The 19,457-nt window shown below is 38.9% G+C and overlaps 1 protein-coding gene across 1 annotated transcript in view; it reads left to right on the top strand.

Annotated features, from left to right (window-relative positions):
* TXLNG (taxilin gamma) overlaps positions 1-15,150 on the top strand; it is a 15,983-nt gene extending 833 nt beyond the window's left edge. The window contains exons 3-10 of the mRNA XM_009325477.1: positions 1-81; positions 3,434-3,604; positions 4,328-4,522; positions 5,916-6,035; positions 7,109-7,183; positions 9,926-10,018; positions 10,556-10,651; positions 11,700-15,150. The exon at positions 1-81 is cut by the window's left edge and continues 1 nt beyond it. Of these exons, the coding sequence (XP_009323752.1) occupies positions 1-81; positions 3,434-3,604; positions 4,328-4,522; positions 5,916-6,035; positions 7,109-7,183; positions 9,926-10,018; positions 10,556-10,651; positions 11,700-12,020 (1,152 nt within the window). The 3' untranslated portion in view covers positions 12,021-15,150. The remainder of the gene's footprint in view (positions 82-3,433; positions 3,605-4,327; positions 4,523-5,915; positions 6,036-7,108; positions 7,184-9,925; positions 10,019-10,555; positions 10,652-11,699) is intronic.
* The last annotated feature ends 4,307 nt before the right edge of the window (positions 15,151-19,457 follow it).

The following is a 19,457-nucleotide window of genomic DNA, read 5'->3' on the forward strand; positions in this document are numbered from 1 at the left end:
CTATTATTAATGCAAGCATTGAACACACTTTCTACTCCAGAGGAAAAGCTGGCAGCTTTGTGCAAGAAGTATGCTGATCTGGTAAGTAATTTGTAAAGATAGCAGGAGTTATTCATGTGTTAATATTAACTGTGGAATGCAGGAACTTCTAATACAGGACAGTTAACAATTTTGAATGTTTCACAGTGTTGGTAGGAAAAAAAACCCAAACACTCAGGCTTATTATGAGTATTGCTTCAGCCAAAGTTGCATGTAGTCATTTCACTTCTACATGACTGCCTAAATCCAAAGAAAAAATAGGTTATGATAACTTTTTGATAACTTGGTGCTGAAGCATAACATTAGGATTAACAGAAAAGCTAAGAGTATCTTTTGGGACTAATTATTTTCTTAGGCTTTGTCTGTTGATAATGCTTTTGTGCTAGCATTTTATAATTTACGCCTTTTAGGATAAAGGGAAAGAACATAGCATGATAACAAGATTTGGGGCGGGGGGGGAAGTTCAGTTATACTTAACTCTGTAGTGATTTTGGGAGGTAGGGGAAGTTGGAAAGATCTAAGTTTAAATTTGCTTTGTGCTTTCTGATCATGCAAAGGAATGGATAGAAAAGTATACGTTTCTTCAGTAATAAACCAAAAAGGCAAAATGTTAGCAGTAACTGATCATAAAGTGCATTCCCACCCCAAATAGGAGAAATGATAATTTATTTTCTAAATTAATTGATGGCAAAATTGGGGGGGGGGGGCGCGGCTCAGAAGGTGACTTTTCAGAATGCGCTTGGAGACAAAAATGCTTCACTTTTCATGTTCATCTTAAGAGAGGGACAGACAAGAATGGAAAGACTGGAAATACTGTGTATATGTTTTCCCACCATATTTGTAGATATAAAATGAATGCAGAACTAAAGAGAATAACCTAATAGCTTAAAAAAAGCATAGGATTTGCCTTCTGTGGATGTCAAGTGTATCATATATGAAAATGTTTCTGAAAATGATATAATGGCTGCACAACATGGCATAACTTCTGAAATACGTGTATTTTTCCTTTGAGATTAATAATGTCTCCAGAGTTTTGAGGGTGAGCTAGCAGGTAGTCTTTTTACTCACAGAGGCAATACTAATTACTTAAGAATAGATTTAGATTAGTTCTGTTTAGGAAATCCAGAGTCCTCCTTGGAGGTTTGTTATGTTTTTGCCTTGTTTTCCTTGCTCTCTCACCTGCATGCTCTTGTTCACATGAGTGAATTTCCTTCAGAACCAGCAGCTTCTCTAAGAAGTCACTTTCATTTAAATGAGAAACAATAATACTTCCATAGTGCAACTCAAGGGTGGGGAGCCCACCTAAAAATTAGCTTGATATTGTGAGAGAAATGCAGTAAATGAGTTAGTTCTTACGAGCAATTGCTTGTGCATGTGATACCTTTTCTATTTGAGTGAACAGCTCCCATGTCAAATCGCAGTGGTGATGATGATGGCCTGCATGAGGAGCTAGGTTGGCATGAATTCCTCGCTTCTGCAAAAAGGAGACAATATGCACCATCTTCACTTGAGTTTTCTTGTTGAAGGAAAGATCTCAAAATAATTAGGGAACAGCTAGACCAAATGAATTGTAATTTCCTTCAAGAAGCTTGGCAATCAGGAGAGACGTGTTCACGTCATGTTTTTTCCCCTCCCAGGAGAGGATCGGTAGTCTATAGGTAGAGTAAGCATTCACAGTCCGTAGATAGCCACCATCCTAGAAAACCAGGTGCTTTCCCTGTGATGCTCAGAACTGCTGGGAAGTTGGGTGGGAGCTTGTCTGGGTCTAACAGTAGCTCCATTTTAGCTGAGTGAGTCTTAGAGGTACTCTGTTCCCCTTAAAAAGTTTAGGTTGGATCTGGTTGTGTTCCTTTTAAGATGCATTCTTTTCTTCATGATAGTGGTGGTGAACCACTGGCATAGGTGTCAGCTTTAATGCCAGCAGAGGTTTGAACTGTTCATGACAGTGCACCTACAATGCTTTTTTTCTTTTTTTAAAGATTCATCATCTTTAAAGCTCACTATCAGGTTTTTCAGTGGTGTCTCATGAAAAGGACTGTACAATAAAGGTAGGAATGCCTCTCTCCTGGCAAAAGATCTTCCACAATTTTTTTTTCCTAATTTGGAATCTATCAGGAGATCAATTTGTGATGCAGGAAGGTTCGCATCCTTGGTGATATGTCTCACACTGGCATACTTTTACAGGCCTGAAGTTTTGTAGGTATGCAGACAGCACAGCCACTTGAAGTCTTTTTTCTGACCACCCAAGAAAAGGGCTTTTTATGTTTGGATATAAAAACGTTTCCGTAACATTCCTTTTCTCTAAACTAGATTAAATATACATTTAATGTACTGTTGTCATGGAGGTCCTTAACTTTATTCTTTCTTCTGTGCTTCAGCATTATTTTGAGCTCTTTCAGAAAACCAGCATTGCAGTCTTCTCTGTCGTGGTGATGTTCCTCGTTGCCAGCCTTCTTTTCCGGTGGTGTCCCAAGGCTGAGGCACTATCTAATAAGGAGCAGTGTTACACTTAACATTGTTACCTTCTTTACAACAGAACAGACTCTAAATAATGTGGTTTCTCGGGGAGCCCAAAAATTATGTGTTATGGAACTTACTCTCAACTAGATAATGCAAGAAACTTCCATTCAGTGGGTATTCATAGAATATATTTTGAAGTCAGCACTGTATACAAAGTTTAACGCTCTCATCTACCATCTAAACAACCTAAAGGAAATAGAATTAAAATTTTGTTTCAAATGATTGAGACTACAGATCTCTTAAGTTATCAAAGCCTGGGCCGTGCAGCTTTAATAGTATTTTACTTGATTTGTCAGGGCTGCTGGTTGTATCTGTTCCTTTCTGAAATACCTTAGCATTTTACAAACTTGTATCAATTACTGCTTCCTTTGGTAGGAGCTCCTGCTGACAAGAAAGAACTCTGTACACAGTTCAGTGGGTTTTTCTTTTTGATAGTAAAAACAAGACCTGTTGGATAAACAGCTGTGTGTACCTTACAGATAAGAGAGTGGAATAAGTTGTGACTTGTTGAAAAGCCAGTCTCAGCTGGCTTTTAATTGTATCTGCCACATCCTCCTTTCTCAGGGCTAGTCCTACCCCTGTAGCTGAATGCAAGCTGATAGCCCGTGGTCAGCAGGTCCGTGGTCCCTGTTCGTCAAAGGCAAATGTTTGTTAAGTTGGAATTTGTATATTTTCATCTTCTGTCCTTACACATTTAGAATTATCTGTAGGATGATGGGAGTTTCTCCTTAAGATGAACTCGGGGGTCTTAATGAAATTATTTGACTTCCTTGCTTTCATCTGAAATGTTTAGAAGTTTGTTCAGTCTTCTCATCTAGATGCATAAAGATAGTTTCGCATACGTTTACTTAATAAATATACTCTCTAATGTTAGTTGGAGGAGAGCCGGAATGTTCAAAAGCAGATGAAGATACTGCAGAAGAAGCAAGCGCAAGTTGTGAAGGAGAAAGTCCACTTGCAGAGTGAGCATAGCAAGGCCATTTTGGCACGTAGCAAACTGGAATCTCTCTGTCGGGAGCTTCAGCGTCATAACAAGACTTTGAAGGTTAGTTCATTTCCATAAATTACAGTGCCAGTGGTGGTGGAAATCTTGATTGCTGCTTTTTACTTACCGCTTTGCCCATTACCTGTACCTGCAGAAGATGAGTGGCATGTGGCATAAGTGTACTTGATTTTAAGGTAAAGAATATGGGGATAGTTCAACTTGCTAATTTTTTTTCCCCCCTCAAACTGGTTCATAGGTCATAGCACTTGAAGTATATGATCTTGCCATATTTGTTTCTGGGAGCAGGGCTGATGACTGCTGGAAAAAATAGCGCAAGTGAAATAGCAGCATGAAATGGCAGGGTATCAAAAAAGGCTTAATTCTGTCAGAATATAATGGATGGGAGTGAAATGGAAGAAAGCTAAGAGATTCTTATCTGTGATCGCTGTAAGAACTTTCATTATCGTATCAATGCTGTTTTTGACATCTGGGCAATTCTTACGCTTGCAAAGGTATTCATGTAGCATCTCATAATACCAGCCTCTGAGTAATGTTGGTAGTGGTAAGGACAAGATTCTCTAAAAGTCTTGGAATTTCTAGATTCTTTGTTCCATGCACTTCATAGGGGTAGTCAGCATAGCATATTATGATTGTGGCTTAATTAACTCTAGCACTCTAGAACTTGAAACTCTCCAGAAGTGAATATTACCGTTGTTTCTGACTCAAAAAATAGGAAAAAGGTGCATGGTTTGGCTTGAACATGTTAATATTCTCTCATAAAAGGATGAAAACATACAGCAAGCGCGTGAAGAAGAAGAAAGACGGAAAGAAGCGACTGCGCACTTCCAGATTACACTGAATGAAATTCAGGCTCAACTGGAACAGCATGGTATACATAATGCCAAGCTCCGTCAGGAAAATATTGAACTGGGGGAAAAACTGAAGAAACTCATTGAGCAGTATGCATTGCGAGAAGAGGTGCTTACATTATGCTTCTAATGGGATTGTTAGTTCCTTGACTGTAAGGCTCAGATAATTATTTAAAAGGGAGAAAAAACCCTAATACTTTACAGCCATCGTATATGTATTTTAAATTATTCTTTTTACTTCCCTACTGTGAAAAATTAAGTAGCTGTTTGGCCCACTATCTGCCTTTCCTGTCTGGTTTTGCATATCTAAATTCAAGATGCATTGAAAAAAACCTTTCACGGTGAAAGCGGTCAAATAGAAATAAGTTGTCCAGAGATTGTGGAATCTCTATCTTTAGAGGTATTCAGAGAGGTATTCAGAACTCAACTGGGCAAGGTGTGAGCAACCTGATCAGACTTTGAAGTTGACCCTGGTTTGAGTGGACTAAATGGCCTCCAAAGGTTATTTCCAACGTAAATATGTATTAATATTTGAAGTTCTTCTAAATTATAAGAGTTATTCTCTCTCTCATTTGTTTTGGTTCATTAAGGTTGGGGGGTTTTAGCAAGCTGCTTTGTGTATGTAGCTTTTGTTGGCATAGAATCAAAATAAGCTATCACGCTTTAAGAATATATTTGGACTGGTGTCATGGAAATGACTGTATTTTAGGGCTAATGGAGCTAGCTTTAATTGGCACCAGTATGTGAGCTAGCCAGTCTAAGCTACAGTAATGGAAAACAGCTAATTCTCCTTGTCAAAGACAACTAAGCTTCAAGGAGTTCTACAGTACAGGTAAGATTAGTTAGTTCTTGGTTAGCATAGGAGGTTTGGAATATAATTTCTCAACTGTTTGGGGGATTTTTTGGTGGTGTTTGTTTTTTTTTAAATCTGCATCAGTTAGAAAGCTCTCTGTAGACTCTAGTTCCCCACCTTTTGCGCTCATGGAATATTTGTATCTACCATGAGATAACTTGGGGAAGAGAAAAGGTAGGAAGCTGCCTTGTGCTACTTTACGTATGGAAGTAGGACTGCAAAATTCAATGATTTGTGGAATGTCATAAGCCAAATACACTGTTGTTGCAAACCTTGCTCGTTTTGAGCTTTTTTAGTTATGAGCTTTTAGATGTAACAAAATACAGTTAGGATTAGAGGTAGACACCAACTTTAGAAGAAGGGATGTAGACTAATTGTTACAGGATTTTTGAGACGCCTGGTGTGAAGTCACTGACAGTATTGTACCAATTTAATAAAATATGCATCTGGCTTCCATGAAAGACAAAAAACGTGTAGCTATAATGTATGGCAATAACGGGAGAAAAAAAGCATGTAAAACAGTCTTTTGCCGCTTTTTCTTTTGCATGAAACTTCTAAACAATATGCATCTCCCCATACCTGTATACTTACCTTAATTGACCAGTGCACTGTTTATATTTGACTAATACAATTTTCTTTCTTTGTTTAGCATATTGATAAAGTGTTTAAACATAAAGAACTGCAGCAGCAACTCGTGGATGCCAAACTTCAGCAAACTACCCAACTTATTAAAGAAGCAGAGGAAAAACATCAGCGAGAAAGGGAGTTTGTAAGTGAATTCTACGTATGTTAAGAGAAATAACAAAACCCACCAAACCAGACTTTTCATGATGTAAACCAAATACAGCAAACTGAGGGGACTGTCTTTTGAAGGTTAAGATAGATTTCAACATCAAGACTGAGATTTAAATTTTGTTTATGTGTGTATGATGCCTACAATATTAATGTCCATATTCACCGTCAAGCAATGCTACCGTTTGCATTTTCTCAGCAAATGTGCAAGGATATGATTTATAATTTTAGACCAGGAAATGTCTTGAGCTGAAACACCAAAGGTACTTTCTTGCTGTCTTGTAGTTGTAACTTCGGTTTTTATGCTATAAGAAATAACAAATGCAGAGTAAAGCATATACTCTTCTGAACTGTCTGTCCCCAGAACTATTCTGATGTTTTATTTGTATGTTGATAACCAGCAATTTACCTCCAGTGTTCCAAGAAGTTAGCTTCCATTTAAAAAATAATACTTAGGTGAAGACTTTTTTTTTATGCTCCTTATGTATCTGTAACTTCTGGGCAAAAGCCGTGCTTTTCCTGTATAATCTTAAAATGATCATCCAGTGTTGGATTGTTCTATACTATTAAAACATAATTTTGGAATCATAAACTGATGAAAATATCTTCAAAGAGGAACCAAAAATTGAAGCAAAATTGAACTAGTCTGTAAAGGTAATATTAGTGACTGAAGAAATGGAGGTGGAAAATAAATTAGGTTACAAAACAGTTAAATTACATACAGTTCATTAATGAACTACTCATATAAATTTAGCAGTTCAAACTTGCTACAGAAATAGAAACATTGACTCATGCTACCAATTAGAAAAATGTCTCAATAAAAATAATTTCTGCATGCTAGCACATGCTTTAAATTGTATATATGTGTATATATATGTACATATATATGTATATAATAGTATAATAATGAAAAACCTATGTGAGAAAACATGGTTGAATGGCCCTTAGATGATGTTAACCTTTGTTCATTTTTCATCATAGGTCAAGTTCTTTAAGCCATTCTTAGGAGTACTTTCTTCATTATGTGGCTTTTTGCCTTTTTTTTTTTAGCTGCTCAAAGAAGCTACTGAGTCCAGGCACAAATGTGAACAGATGAAGCAACAGGAAGCTCAGCTGAAGCAGCAGGTATTTTTTTAATGGAGTGTTATTCAATAACAGTTGTACTGAAAAAAAAAATATACCAAGAGATTTGTGATTGTAATGAACATAACAGAACGTATGAAAAAAACCCTACATGTTGTCATTCATCAGATGCAATATACTACTTGTGAAAATTACTTGGTATTTTTTTAATTAAGTCGTAAATTTAATTTCCAATAGGTAACTCTTCAGTAGTGAAGTATAAATTGTAAAGACTTGACATTTTGTACTTGCTGTTTAGTACATCTGGAGAGTATACTGTTACTGGAAGGTGCTAACCATTGAATTGCTGGAGTTAGTATCCTTTTAAATTAATAGTGTTAATACTACGAAGATTAGAATGTATGAAAGCTTGGGAATCTCTTCATTGTGGCTGCTTCTTTACCATTCCTTGGCTTCTCTGAAACTTGTTGTTCTCTCTTCCAAAGGTATTTTTATCTTTTTTTTTTATAGCTGTTCAGGCTGTAAGAGGCCTTTGTGACTATAAAGAGTTGGGTGGAGATTTTTACCCATGCAGGTTTTAGAATTTGTTCCTTACTGTTTCCATCCCGTCCTGTTGTGGAGGATCGGGAGCAAGCAATGTCATGTTTATCCTATAGGAATAAAGAAAGAATAACCTAAAACTGAGTGTCTCCGTCCACAAAAAAATTACTGTCTTCCAATTGTTTTCTTGCTGTAAATGCTACAGCAAAATCCTCTCTGAGAGTGGAGAGATGGTCTCCAGATTTTGTGCTGTGGTTCTGGATCACCTGCAGTCATTGGCCACGCGTGAACTCAGCACATAAGGCAAGGGGAAATGGTAGGTTCAGCTAACACAGCATCTGAGAAGCAGTAGCTATTCCTTGTGTTGCATACCTCTTACTGCTTCAGTTCTGTAAGATTTTCTATTAAGTCTCCTTGCAAGCTCTGTTTCATGCCCTTTTTTCACACTTACTGTACCTAATTCTTTTCCAGGCTTTCCAACAGTTATATTTAAAGTGTGTGTGTGTGTGTAGTTAAATGTAATCACATATGCGCACACACCCCTCCTTGGGGTGTCCAGTGACTTGGACCCATTAATATCCAGATTCTCCCAAATAGTTTTTTGTTGCGCTTAGTCTTTTATGATTTCTTTTTCAAGTTGGTTACCCTTTATTTAAAATCCCACTGCCTTTGTTATGCTTTTTAATAGTAACAATGGGTATAGTTTGTGGTTTCCTGGGGCCAACAGATTTTTTTGTAGAATAAGATGAGCTAGAAGGTTCAGTCACAATAATGGCAGAGTGTCATGATCTACTGTTGACAAGGTAGGCTAATTCCTGTTATGAAATGTCATCTACTGTTAGAGGAAAATACAGTATTTCTGTGCTCTGAATTGTATTGTCCTGCAACCCCCAATGTAAGAATTGAGAGAACTGATTACTCTTCAGATGGAGAAGGAAGTTACTAGTAAATGGTCATGTATTCTCAGAACATCAAATCACAACACTGAAAGTATAAGTTGTTTTAATAAGAAGCATAACCTAATTTTTTTTGTGAAAAACTATATTAATTAACATATTTTGCAGTTCCTTCTTGATGATTGACCTTGTGGTGCAGGGCAAGAAAATTTTCTGGTATCAAATGTTAATGCTCTGCACTTGTTAAAATGCAATGTTTTTCACTATTAAATGAATTCCGTGTCAACGTTCACTTTTGTCCTGGTTTCAGCAGGGATAGAGTTAATTTCCTTCCTAGTAGCTGGTACAGTGCTGTGGTTTGGATTTAGGATGAGAACAATGTTGACAACACACCGATGTTTTAGTTGTTGCTGAGCAGTGCTTACACTAGTCAAGGGCTTTTCAGCTTCCCATGCTCTACCGACTGAGAAGGCTGGAGGGGCACAAGAAGCTGGGAGGGGGCACAGCCAGGACAGCTGACCCGAACTGGCCCAAGGGATATTCCATACCATGTGACGTCATGCTCAGTACATAAACTGGGGGGAGTTGGCCGGGGAGTGGGTGACTGCTGCTCGGGGACGGACTGGGCATCAGTTGGTGGGTGGTGAGTGGTTGCATCACTTATTTTTCTTGGGTTTTGTTCCTCTTTTTCTCTCTTGTTGTTTTCCTTTTCATTACAATTTTGTTGTTGTTTTATTTTAACTATTAAACTCTTTATCTCAACCCACGAGTTTTCTCACTCTTACCCTTCTGATTTTCTCCCCCTTCCCACCAGTTTTGGGGGGGGGTGGGGTGTGGTGCTGACTGGGGTTAAACCATGGCAACTTATCATGACTTTTGCTCACTGGGCAGATTTCATAGGTTGTGAATGTGTATTTTGATTTCTGGAATCAATCATGTTTTTTGTCCCAGCCTTGGTTGTTAGCTTTGGCTGGTTAAGGTGGAAAGATAGGTCTTTTCTAAGTTTAATTTCACTAACCATGTGCTGAATTTCCTGTATATTAAAGTCCACAGACTTTTTTTCTGGTGGAAAACAGTGATGAACTGTCTTGCAACATTTTATTAAGCATAATATCCTTTTTTCTTTAGAATATATTACTGTTCTATAAACATAGAACTCTCATATATAATTTGAATAGCATGTTTTCAGACAAGCTCTGCATGTTCCTCAAATGGAAATAGTAGGATAGTATAAAAAAGATAAAAAGTTCATTTTCTACTATTTTGAGTTTAATTTTCCCTTGTATCTTAATATTCTTGTATTTGTATACAGCTGTTCAGATTAATGTTCCTGCCTCTTTCCCAACAGCTTTCTCTTTACATGGATAAGTTTGAGGAATTCCAGACCACCATGGCAAAAAGTAATGAACTCTTTACAACCTTCAGGCAAGAAATGGAGAAGGTACTTACAGGATTACTTAGAATTTCATAAAAAGTAATTAAAAAAATGCATGCTCTTAGTGGGATGCATTCTGTATTTAAAACAGTGTTTGCCGTCTGAAAATATATGGAGTATTTTGACATTTAATTTGGATCATAAGATGGGGCATAAGAATTTGTCATATTATGGAAAGGTATGTAATTTTTTCTGGTTCTTGACATATTTGCGTAATATCTAAAGCCCACTTCCAATGTTTTATTAAAGGCATACAGTACTTCTCGGTCTTTTTGGCTGTGCTTATGTTTTAAAACTTTTCCTGGAGCTTTTTATTAGTTGTACTTGAAGGTTGCTAGTTTGTTTCTTCTAAGAATCAATCTCGTTTTCTTTGAATGCAGAATCTGTATTTGTGGCGTTGATTTTGTGCAGAAGGACTTTTCTGTAAAACAACTTGTCCAAACTGGACCTGGAAAGTAACGCTAAGAAGTCGAATTACTCATGTAAACCTACTTAGGTTGCAATGCAAGCCACAAAATTAAGTCTTTTGCTTATCTTTTGTAGATGACGAAGAAGATTAAGAAACTGGAAAAGGAAACCATAGTGTGGCGTACAAAATGGGAAAACAACAACAAGGCTCTTCTGCAAATGGCTGAAGAGGTAATTATCGCTTAAGCTGCAGTATGGCTAAACTAGAATCTGTATCCTAGCAAACTTCATACAGTTGTTCAGTTTCAGAGAATTGGAAATAATACACAGTAGCCTCTTCTTGGATTGTCTGCCTTACATTTTCTGTTGTGTAAATGGTGCTGTTCTCCTCAGACATGGAAAATAAAAAGCTCCTATATAAATCTAAACTCATGACACACACAAAAAAAAATTCGGCCTCATCTTTCCTTGCTTACTGTTTAATTGGTGGGATGATGTGTATGAAATCATACAAGCTGAATGAATTGACTGTATTTTAAGATGCTGAGCAAAGTTCCATCAGTGCTGCAATAGAAATCTACTTTAAATATACAAGACTGACATGAAGGAAATAACCCGTGTGTTAAGGGATCAGTTACTTTCCTGCATGGCTGCTGCTTTTGAGGTCATAAGGTGCCATTACTTAATTGTAGTCCAGCAAGAGAGGAGCTAAAACAGTTTTCACACAGGCCATAGGCGTACAGTTCTGCCTACGCTGTCTAATGTCTAGTTCAAGTATATTGGGTATGATCTTGCTAAACCATGCTAGGTCATCTAGGTTCTGCTATAGCACTGCTTCTCTTTGTTCTTTTGAGGAGCCTAGTTAGGAGAACCATGAGTATGGTACCTTCTGACCTGGATTCTGCTGCTGGATTGTAGATTTCCCACTTGTATGCCCTTCTGCTCCCTATAGTTGCCATTATTTGGGTTGTAATTGACCGCTTTATGGGACTTCCTATCAGGACCCTCACTGATACTCGGCCCTCGCTTACAATTAGCATTATGTGGTTATCTAGTTCTCATTGCTTGTTTCTAAAGGTGTCTGTTGCCACTCCAGCTTAGACAAACCGTCTGAAGTGTAGGGGTCAAGTATGCTGAGCAAACTTGCTCTAGTGCAGCTGGAATTAGATTAATTAAGACTTAATATTCAGGATTAAATAGTGGTGATTCTTCTCATTAATTTAAGAAAAAAAAAAACCAACAGTTGAATCACAGAGCTTTTATGTTCTTTGTCCTTCAGAAAACAGTAAGAGATAAAGAATACAAGGGCTTTCAAATAAAACTGGAGCGTTTGGAGAAGCTATGCAGGGCCCTTCAGACAGAAAGGAACGAGCTGAATGAGAAGGTGGAAGTCCTTAAGGAGCAGGTTTCTCTCAGAGAAGCAGATGTGGATCTAGCTGTGCAGGTGTTGCAGTCCTGCACGCTCAATTCCCACGAGGAGCTGGGAACTCCCACTGACACGGAACCAGGAATCCAACCCGATGTGGAATCACGTGCGGCAAATAGTTCCGAAAAGACTGTCTCGACAAGTCCTGTTCCTGGCACTGAATCTGTAGACTAAAATGAAGTGTAAACACTGTATTGAGAGATATATTTTGTGTATAACTTTCTCTGTTGGTGGTAACTATTTGGTTTTGTGGTGAAAATTTTCTTACTTTTTCTACCATATCTGTATTTTCTTAGAACTACTGGACTTATGTGGTACAGGAAGCTGCATAGCAGCTTTAAATAGCTTAAACTATAAATTTTCCACAACTGTGTTGCACATCTGCCTCATTTTTTAAAAGAAAATATTTTTCCATAAAAGGATGCATGTGCATTTCCTCCCCACGACACAAATCACTGTCATGGAAGACCGTGTACAGATACAACATCGTTCCGGGGAAAATAGTGACAGCATGTCACTCTTCTGGTTTAAAGAACAGCATTCTGGTTTTGTTCGTTGATTTGCCACTCAGTAAACTAAAGATTACCAATTTTTCCAGTAAACTTATCTACATAAGGATGTCTAATGGCCAGTAAAAAAACCTCAGCTTTCCCCTCTAGTATGTTTCCATATATATGAATGAAAAAGTAAAGGTCCAGAATATAGTAAAAGATACGTTTAAAGGGTTTTATGTACTTTGTGGTATGAAAAAACAGCCTTGAAATCCATTAATTTGCAGCTGGTGAAACAGGGTGTACAACTTCTTGCAGACTTCTCAGGGTTGTGTTGTAAAGGTTAGTTTGGACTATTTGCCCTACCTGTGAACATGTTAAATGTAAATGTGTGAGAAAATGTACAGCGACGTTACCGAGTGGAATTTTGCAGTCGTGTAGCCTATTGCACAGGTGTTGGTCACGTTCTTCCCTCTCAGCAGCAGCGTGTCCATCACATGGTTATCCTGACTAGAGAAATCCATTACTGTCTAGACAAATCTCCGGATTATCTGAAGGGCTGGAAAACAGACATTTACTGCCGTAGGTATGGAAGACGCGAGTCTGTGGCATATAGGCTTTCTCTAATAGCCTTGTATGCGATGTATTTAAGTGTGAGTTAAGCCTATACTGGTTATAATTGAACATGTAGATTCAAATGCTTTTCCTGAAGTACAACGTGGAATTCCTTGCACACGCAACCTCGAAGCTGTACCAGTTGGCGGAGTGCCTTCCCAGTTAGGTTATCTGGTAAAGATGGTACTTCTAATTCTTACACTAACATACCACAAGCCAAGTTCCCTTGTTGACCTTAAACCATGTATGTGGTCTTTTCCTAGAAAATTTGATATCCACATTTTGACTTCTTTTCCTGAGGGAAACTAGGACCAACGTTTATTTTTTGGCAAGACAATGTGTGAAATAACTACAAGCTACCCTTAACTTTAGTTGCCGTGTATTTACTTTCTCGTTTTGGTTGCCGTTGTTTTAAGAAATGCAAACGTGTAGCCTTTTCTGGTACTTAAAGTTCTTTGCACTTACTTGGGAGGGGGATTTCTGAATCAAGCACATCTCTCAATGAGCTTCCCACCCTCATTGCCCTTGACAGTGTAGTGGCTAAATTACTTGAATGTTCAGGCTGCACTGAGCTCCCGATCCTTTTCCTTGTAGTAATGTACATTGAAATAATGTAGCTGTCTCTGAAAGAGAGCAAGGTTATGCAAGGCCTGACAAGCATGTTTCGGCTCATACCACTGAGAGGAACTGTGCAAAACTGACATTTCTTAAATGGCGGAGCAAATGGGAAGCTGGGCGTCTTTCTCCTAGACTGGTGCGGTTTTTGTGTTTGCGGTCCAAGCACAATGCAGGAATGAAAAGAAGGTAGCAATGAGCGGTCGGTCAGGTTGGACTCAGAGCTTTGAAATGTTAATCATGCTAACCATATGGCATAAAAAGTACTGGAAACGAGTATTTCAGACTTGCTTTTCAAATGACTTGCTTTATGGAATCAACTGTTTTAAAAAAAAAAAATAGCTGTTGCGAGAACTGGTTTTCAGCTAACACTAAGCATGAAGTAATTTTCCTGAGGGAAAGTGAAAAACTTTGTATCTGATGCATCATACCCTTGGCAAGGTAGGACATGCAGTTTTCTATTTTTACAGTTTATTATTTGGACATTTGTATCTTTAACAGTTCTTTCTATAGCGCTTGTTCTATATGGAGGCAAGAGTGAATTTTTGGACCCTGCTGCAAGACTATTTTAAAGGGCTTTTAGAGACATGACAGGTGAATAGAACAGCAATACAAATATATTTGTTACTGACTCAATAATGTCAATGAAGCAGAACGCCCCAAGTGAAAGTCTTTTGAAACGGGGATATCTTTTTCTCTTTCCTACCCTTAGCATGCCCGTATCATGTATCAACTTATCTGGCCAAGGTGGGCTATACTTTGCTTCCTGAAACCGGTCAATACAGTTTCATGCATTGCTTAAAGAGTGTTGTTTAAAAAAATTTAAAAAAAGGGGGGGGGGGACCCAACAAATTTATATAAGGGATAAGCTCAGCACTCTAACTGATCTGCCATACAGCAGGCTCTTGCACTGCCAGTCTGCAGCCAAATTGGCTCCAGTAGGGTTTTTAAGTGAACTGGTATTAATGCCTTTCTCCCACTACCATGAACTGTTGAACCTGGCCTGTAAACTGATGTAGCCTGAGATGAGTATGTCTAATTGTCAAAACTCTGGGGCCTGATTGACAGTTTCACCACGATGAAGCTGCAAAAAGCTAAATTCTATGTGACGCAAGACCCAAATATGTGTATACAAACACAAGTAAGTTAGGGCTGTATCTCTAATGTTTTGTCCTTCCTTTCATTACACCTGGTTACGTTACAGTTCAATTCTCAGGTGTTGCAGAAAATCTACCTCTTTGGACTGTAGATGGAAATAACTGTGAAAAAAGTGATGCAGAAATCTAGTTTGTGCTAAACACACTGCTTTATTTTTACAACCCATGTCTGCTTTCATGAGGAAAAATGATAAATGAACAGGCAGTCTTTGTTTTGCTTTTCAAAAACATTTTGTAGAGATTTTTCACTAATGTGAATCTGAAATTTTATCTACTCGATTCTGTATAGATTAAGTAAATAAGTATGCTTAATATATTGGACTCTGAGTTTTTCTTTAACGTATTCATGTCTTCTAACTGGATCTACTGAACTCACTGTATTTGTTTGAAAACTCGAGAATGAAAATTAAAAGATGTGGAAGTTTGAGTTCGAGCGTATTGTTCGAGTGACATGCCCTATGGGGCGTGGGGGTGGGGTGTCTGTTAAAAATGAGGCTGTGTAGTTCCAGAGCTCCCTATTCTGTCATATGAATGTGAGGTCACTTGTTATTAATGTACAATTCTCCCAGCTTCCTAATACTGCTAAGTGTTGTTTTGCCTCTTTTTGGCATATTCCCTAACATTTGGCAACTTCCCTAAATTTATGAGAACTGCTTTTCAGTTCAGTTTTCCTTTATGTATACTTTTTTCTAGGTAGCACAGAACTCTTTACAACAATATATTATGATGTGCTCTTCTTTGAAGATAGCATTAATTCACTTTTTTGAAGATACCCATTTTATAAGAGCTGAGCAACGTAGGTCCTGCCGCTCAGCCTTTTCTAGAGCTGTGCCAAGTATTTTGGAAATCCAGGTACGTTGCCTGGTCTCAGTCGCTGTCCTTGCCGTACTTGTTTGCTCCTTCAAAGTATTCCATCACACCTGAGACTTGTCTCCACAAAAGGCGCTGCCTCTGCCCCTATGAAGCATCTCTACCATTTCTATCCTTCCTTACGGTGCATACCGACACAGAAGTCAAATCTACTGTTAGCAGTTCCACGGATCTCCCCGGTCTTCCTAAATTCCATATAGAAACTGGTCAGATTCGCAAGCTTTGCTAGAGAGAAATGTGGTTACACATCACAGTTAATAGCTGAGGAATTTTGCCCTTTTTTTAAAACTTTTTTTGGTAGGCGCTAAGTCTCTTCTGTTAACGTACATGCACACGCAGACATGTACGCACACATTTGGGGCCGTACTTAACTCTTCTTGTGAAGAGTCTCTCTGATGCGGGAACCTCTTTCACCAGCTGCATTCCGAGCCCCTCAGTCCGTTGCCGCTGGGGCTTCATCTCCTTGGCAGACTGGCGAGTGTGTTTGATGTACTTGAAGAAGACGCTTGCTTTTAGGCCTTTAGTAAGTCGTTCCTCACAGGTACTTTTTTTCTGCTTTCTGATTTTTTTTTTTTTTACATTTGAATTTCCCATTATCCCCCTTTTTCCTCTTGTTTAGACATGTCTTCTTGAAAGAAGGATGTATTTTTCTTCTAACAGCCTAACGCGGTCTCATCTAGCCATGCTAGTTTTTATTGATCTTGCTGACTGGCACCTATCTAGCCTGAACTTTTAAGTACTTTAAGAATACTGTGCTGCCTGCAGAGACTTTTCCCTTTTAAACTGTTTGTTATCTTCTGGGTTTGAGGTTGAACATTATTTTGGATTTCTTGCTCAAACAAGGATCTGGGCTGTGCCTACCTTACGGACTGCGACAGTTGAGTCTTAAAGCAGGCCTTGTGCATAATTCAAGACTATGCCAAGAATACTGCTCCGAAAGCTCTACTTCAAGAAAGTAATCACTTTACAGCATCTAAAAATTTAAATACCTTGTTACATCTTGTGATACTTGAACAAGCTGAGGAAATGAATTCAAGTCTCTCATTTTTAACCTTATTCTAACTACAGCCATGTAATAGATATTCCATACTGATGTAGTTCACTATCACTTCTACCGAATTTATGTCCTGGTGTTAAGAGTCAAAATAACCACCTCAGTTCTGCCAAGTCCAAGGTACGTTACTGGTATTTAATCCATGTAATTCGTTGGGGTGGGTCGTTGGTCTTGGTGTTTTTTCCCATCACCAATATTCATATAAAACCATTTGATCTTGTTGCCTGTTCATCAAAACTTTTGCTGGCTTTGACTGCGCTTCTGCTGTTTCCTGCCAGACGGTTGCTTACTGACTCCTAACCTTTTTCTCTGGGACATGGTTTTTTTATGCAGGCTTGGCGTTTAAAGCAGAGAATCGTTGCCTTTTTAAAGGGGAAGAGTAGTTACACAAGTCTCAAACACCAGGTTACCATTCGGTATGCCTGTTTGGCCATGCATAACGTGCAAACCCATGCCTGTTTGGGTTTGCAAGTCAGTCAGCTGAAGTACCAATTCACAGGACAGAAGCTGCCTTTGAGGGAATTAAGAGAATCTACCCCGTTGGGCTTCTCTGCGGAGAGTTTACACAGCTCGCAAGTGCACTTTGTTCTGCTATTTCAGTGCTGAAGTGAAAAGGTACAGTGTGCACACCAATAATAATGCAGTATCGTACGGATAAGGGCATAAACTGCATGGCCATGTATCCAAAATTGCCTGGTATCAAACAGTTGACACTTAAGGGTCTTGGGTGCTACAATAAAAGCAGATGCAGTTCTTCATACACAGTGAAGGAAAAACCCTGAAATGGCTTTTTGCCTCACTGAAGCAAAATGCAGGAACGTTACACTCTCTCTCAGTTTTGCTGTTGTATAGGTATCAATATTTCTGCATCAGTTACTCTTAACCACTTGCAACTCCTCACAGAGATATTTGTTGTCCAAGTTCACGTTCAGAGGAGTTGGTGATGCAAACCATCAGGTTCTTAGAGAAGAAAACAGGGGGAACAAAAATTTGTGATGTGCACCACTAATGTGTGTTGGCCTTATCAGTAACGCACTGCCACTATGCTGCGGCGCTGGAAGCGTGCAAGAGTGCTCCTCTCCAGCACTCAGGTGGTCTGACGAGAGAGCATGGCTGAAGATGTTATTAGTCAACTTCTGATGAAATAAACATCTTATTTCAACATCTGTTGAAATAAAGTAGCATGTTTCCAATGTAGTTTATAGTTCCACTGTCGTTCATGTTTTATTTCAGTACAAAAGTGAAAGAATTTAGATTTCCTTGGTGCAAGCTGAAAAACTTTAGAGGGAAGATACCCTTTATGCTGAAAAAACTGCATAAACTGTATAGGTGTTGAGAACGAATGAGGAAGTCACCCTCAGTTGGCAATTTTTCACCTTAAATTACCTTCTGTAGTTTTTTGTTACGCCCAGACTTCTGGAAATAACTAGTACAATGAATGTAGGTCTCAACGCTATACACAGTTCCCTTGAAAAGAAAGGCCCGTGGATGGAAAGCATGCTGGCTTTTCCTCTCCCCAGCATGTACCAATCTGCAGGAGTAACTTACTGAATTGAGTATGCTCTGTAAGTACCGTGTAAGCTAAAGCAACTGTTGTTTAATGCAATAAATATCTTACTGTATCCATTGTTCAGGTTGACTGTTTTATGCCTTTTTTTTTTACTTCAAATTCAATTATTTTTACTACTAACTGCAGTACATAAGCAGTATTACTATGGAGGTAACCAGTTCTTAAAATCAAAATATTAAGGCACTCCGATAGACAAAGAGGCTTAAAAATGATGACCCTCCAATGTTTCACAAACATTCTACTCGGGCAATAAAAAAATGTGTAGGACTTGCAAATTAAAAACTGTAATGGTTCCAGCAGCACATTCCCAACTCAGTAATGAAAAGGTTTAAGTCAACAAGATGTAGGCTGACTCTTAAATTAAATACCGGCCCTGTGACCTGGCTGTGGGACCAAGCTGTCCTATAGCTACCTAAATAAGGCTTGTGCGAGGTTGCCACTATCGAAGGAAGGCACATGTGTACACGTGTACTGTGAAAGACAATTCAGACTCGGGGAGAAGAAATCAGTACAGAGGTTGCATTTACTGCAGCACTTAATATACTTGTAGTTCAAAAGGTGATAACAAAATTATGCTCTCCTTTTGTTCCATCATAAATTACCCCATCCTGCTGCCTTTCAGCTGTGCAAGAACAGGTACTGCGTGCATCCCTAAGCCCCAGCTAGCTGACTCTTCGATGCTCTACAGGGAAGCGGCAGGGCTTTGTGGGACGTTGAAGGTATCCACCAGTGAGTGACTCACAGAGCTCCACCTTGGGAGCTCTTGGCATTTCAGTAAAGGAAATCAGGAACGCTGACAATCACTTTTTTTTTTTTTAAAGGTGGGGGGGGGTCTGTACAATAGACCCAAAATTTCTCTTGACAGTATGCCGCTAATCAGGTAAGTATGCTTTTGCAATAATTTAACTTTACCCAGTTAACCGGGATGCAAAACAAGGTCATTAGAAAACCAGGATGGCTTTAGACTTTTATGAGTGAACGAGTGGCAGTCTGGGTCTTGCCAGACACGGCAGTGCTTCGGCAGGCGTTCTGCCTTCTGCAGGAGACCCTGTTTCCAACAGGAATGAACTCAGAGAAGTAAAAGTTAGAGGGCCGCTCTATCACAAGGGCCTCTAACACTGAGTCACCAGCTTCCACCTTCCTGAGGGGGCCTGAGATATTTCTGGAGCGGGTTCGCAAGCTGGACAACCGGGGACAGAAGCTGTTAGCACGGCAGCTGCATTGGCTGTCTCAGGCCAG

The sequence above is a fragment of the Pygoscelis adeliae genome, unplaced genomic scaffold (genome assembly GCF_000699105.1).
Source record: "Pygoscelis adeliae isolate BGI_AS28 unplaced genomic scaffold, ASM69910v1 Scaffold386, whole genome shotgun sequence".
Lineage (NCBI taxonomy): Eukaryota > Metazoa > Chordata > Aves > Sphenisciformes > Spheniscidae > Pygoscelis > Pygoscelis adeliae.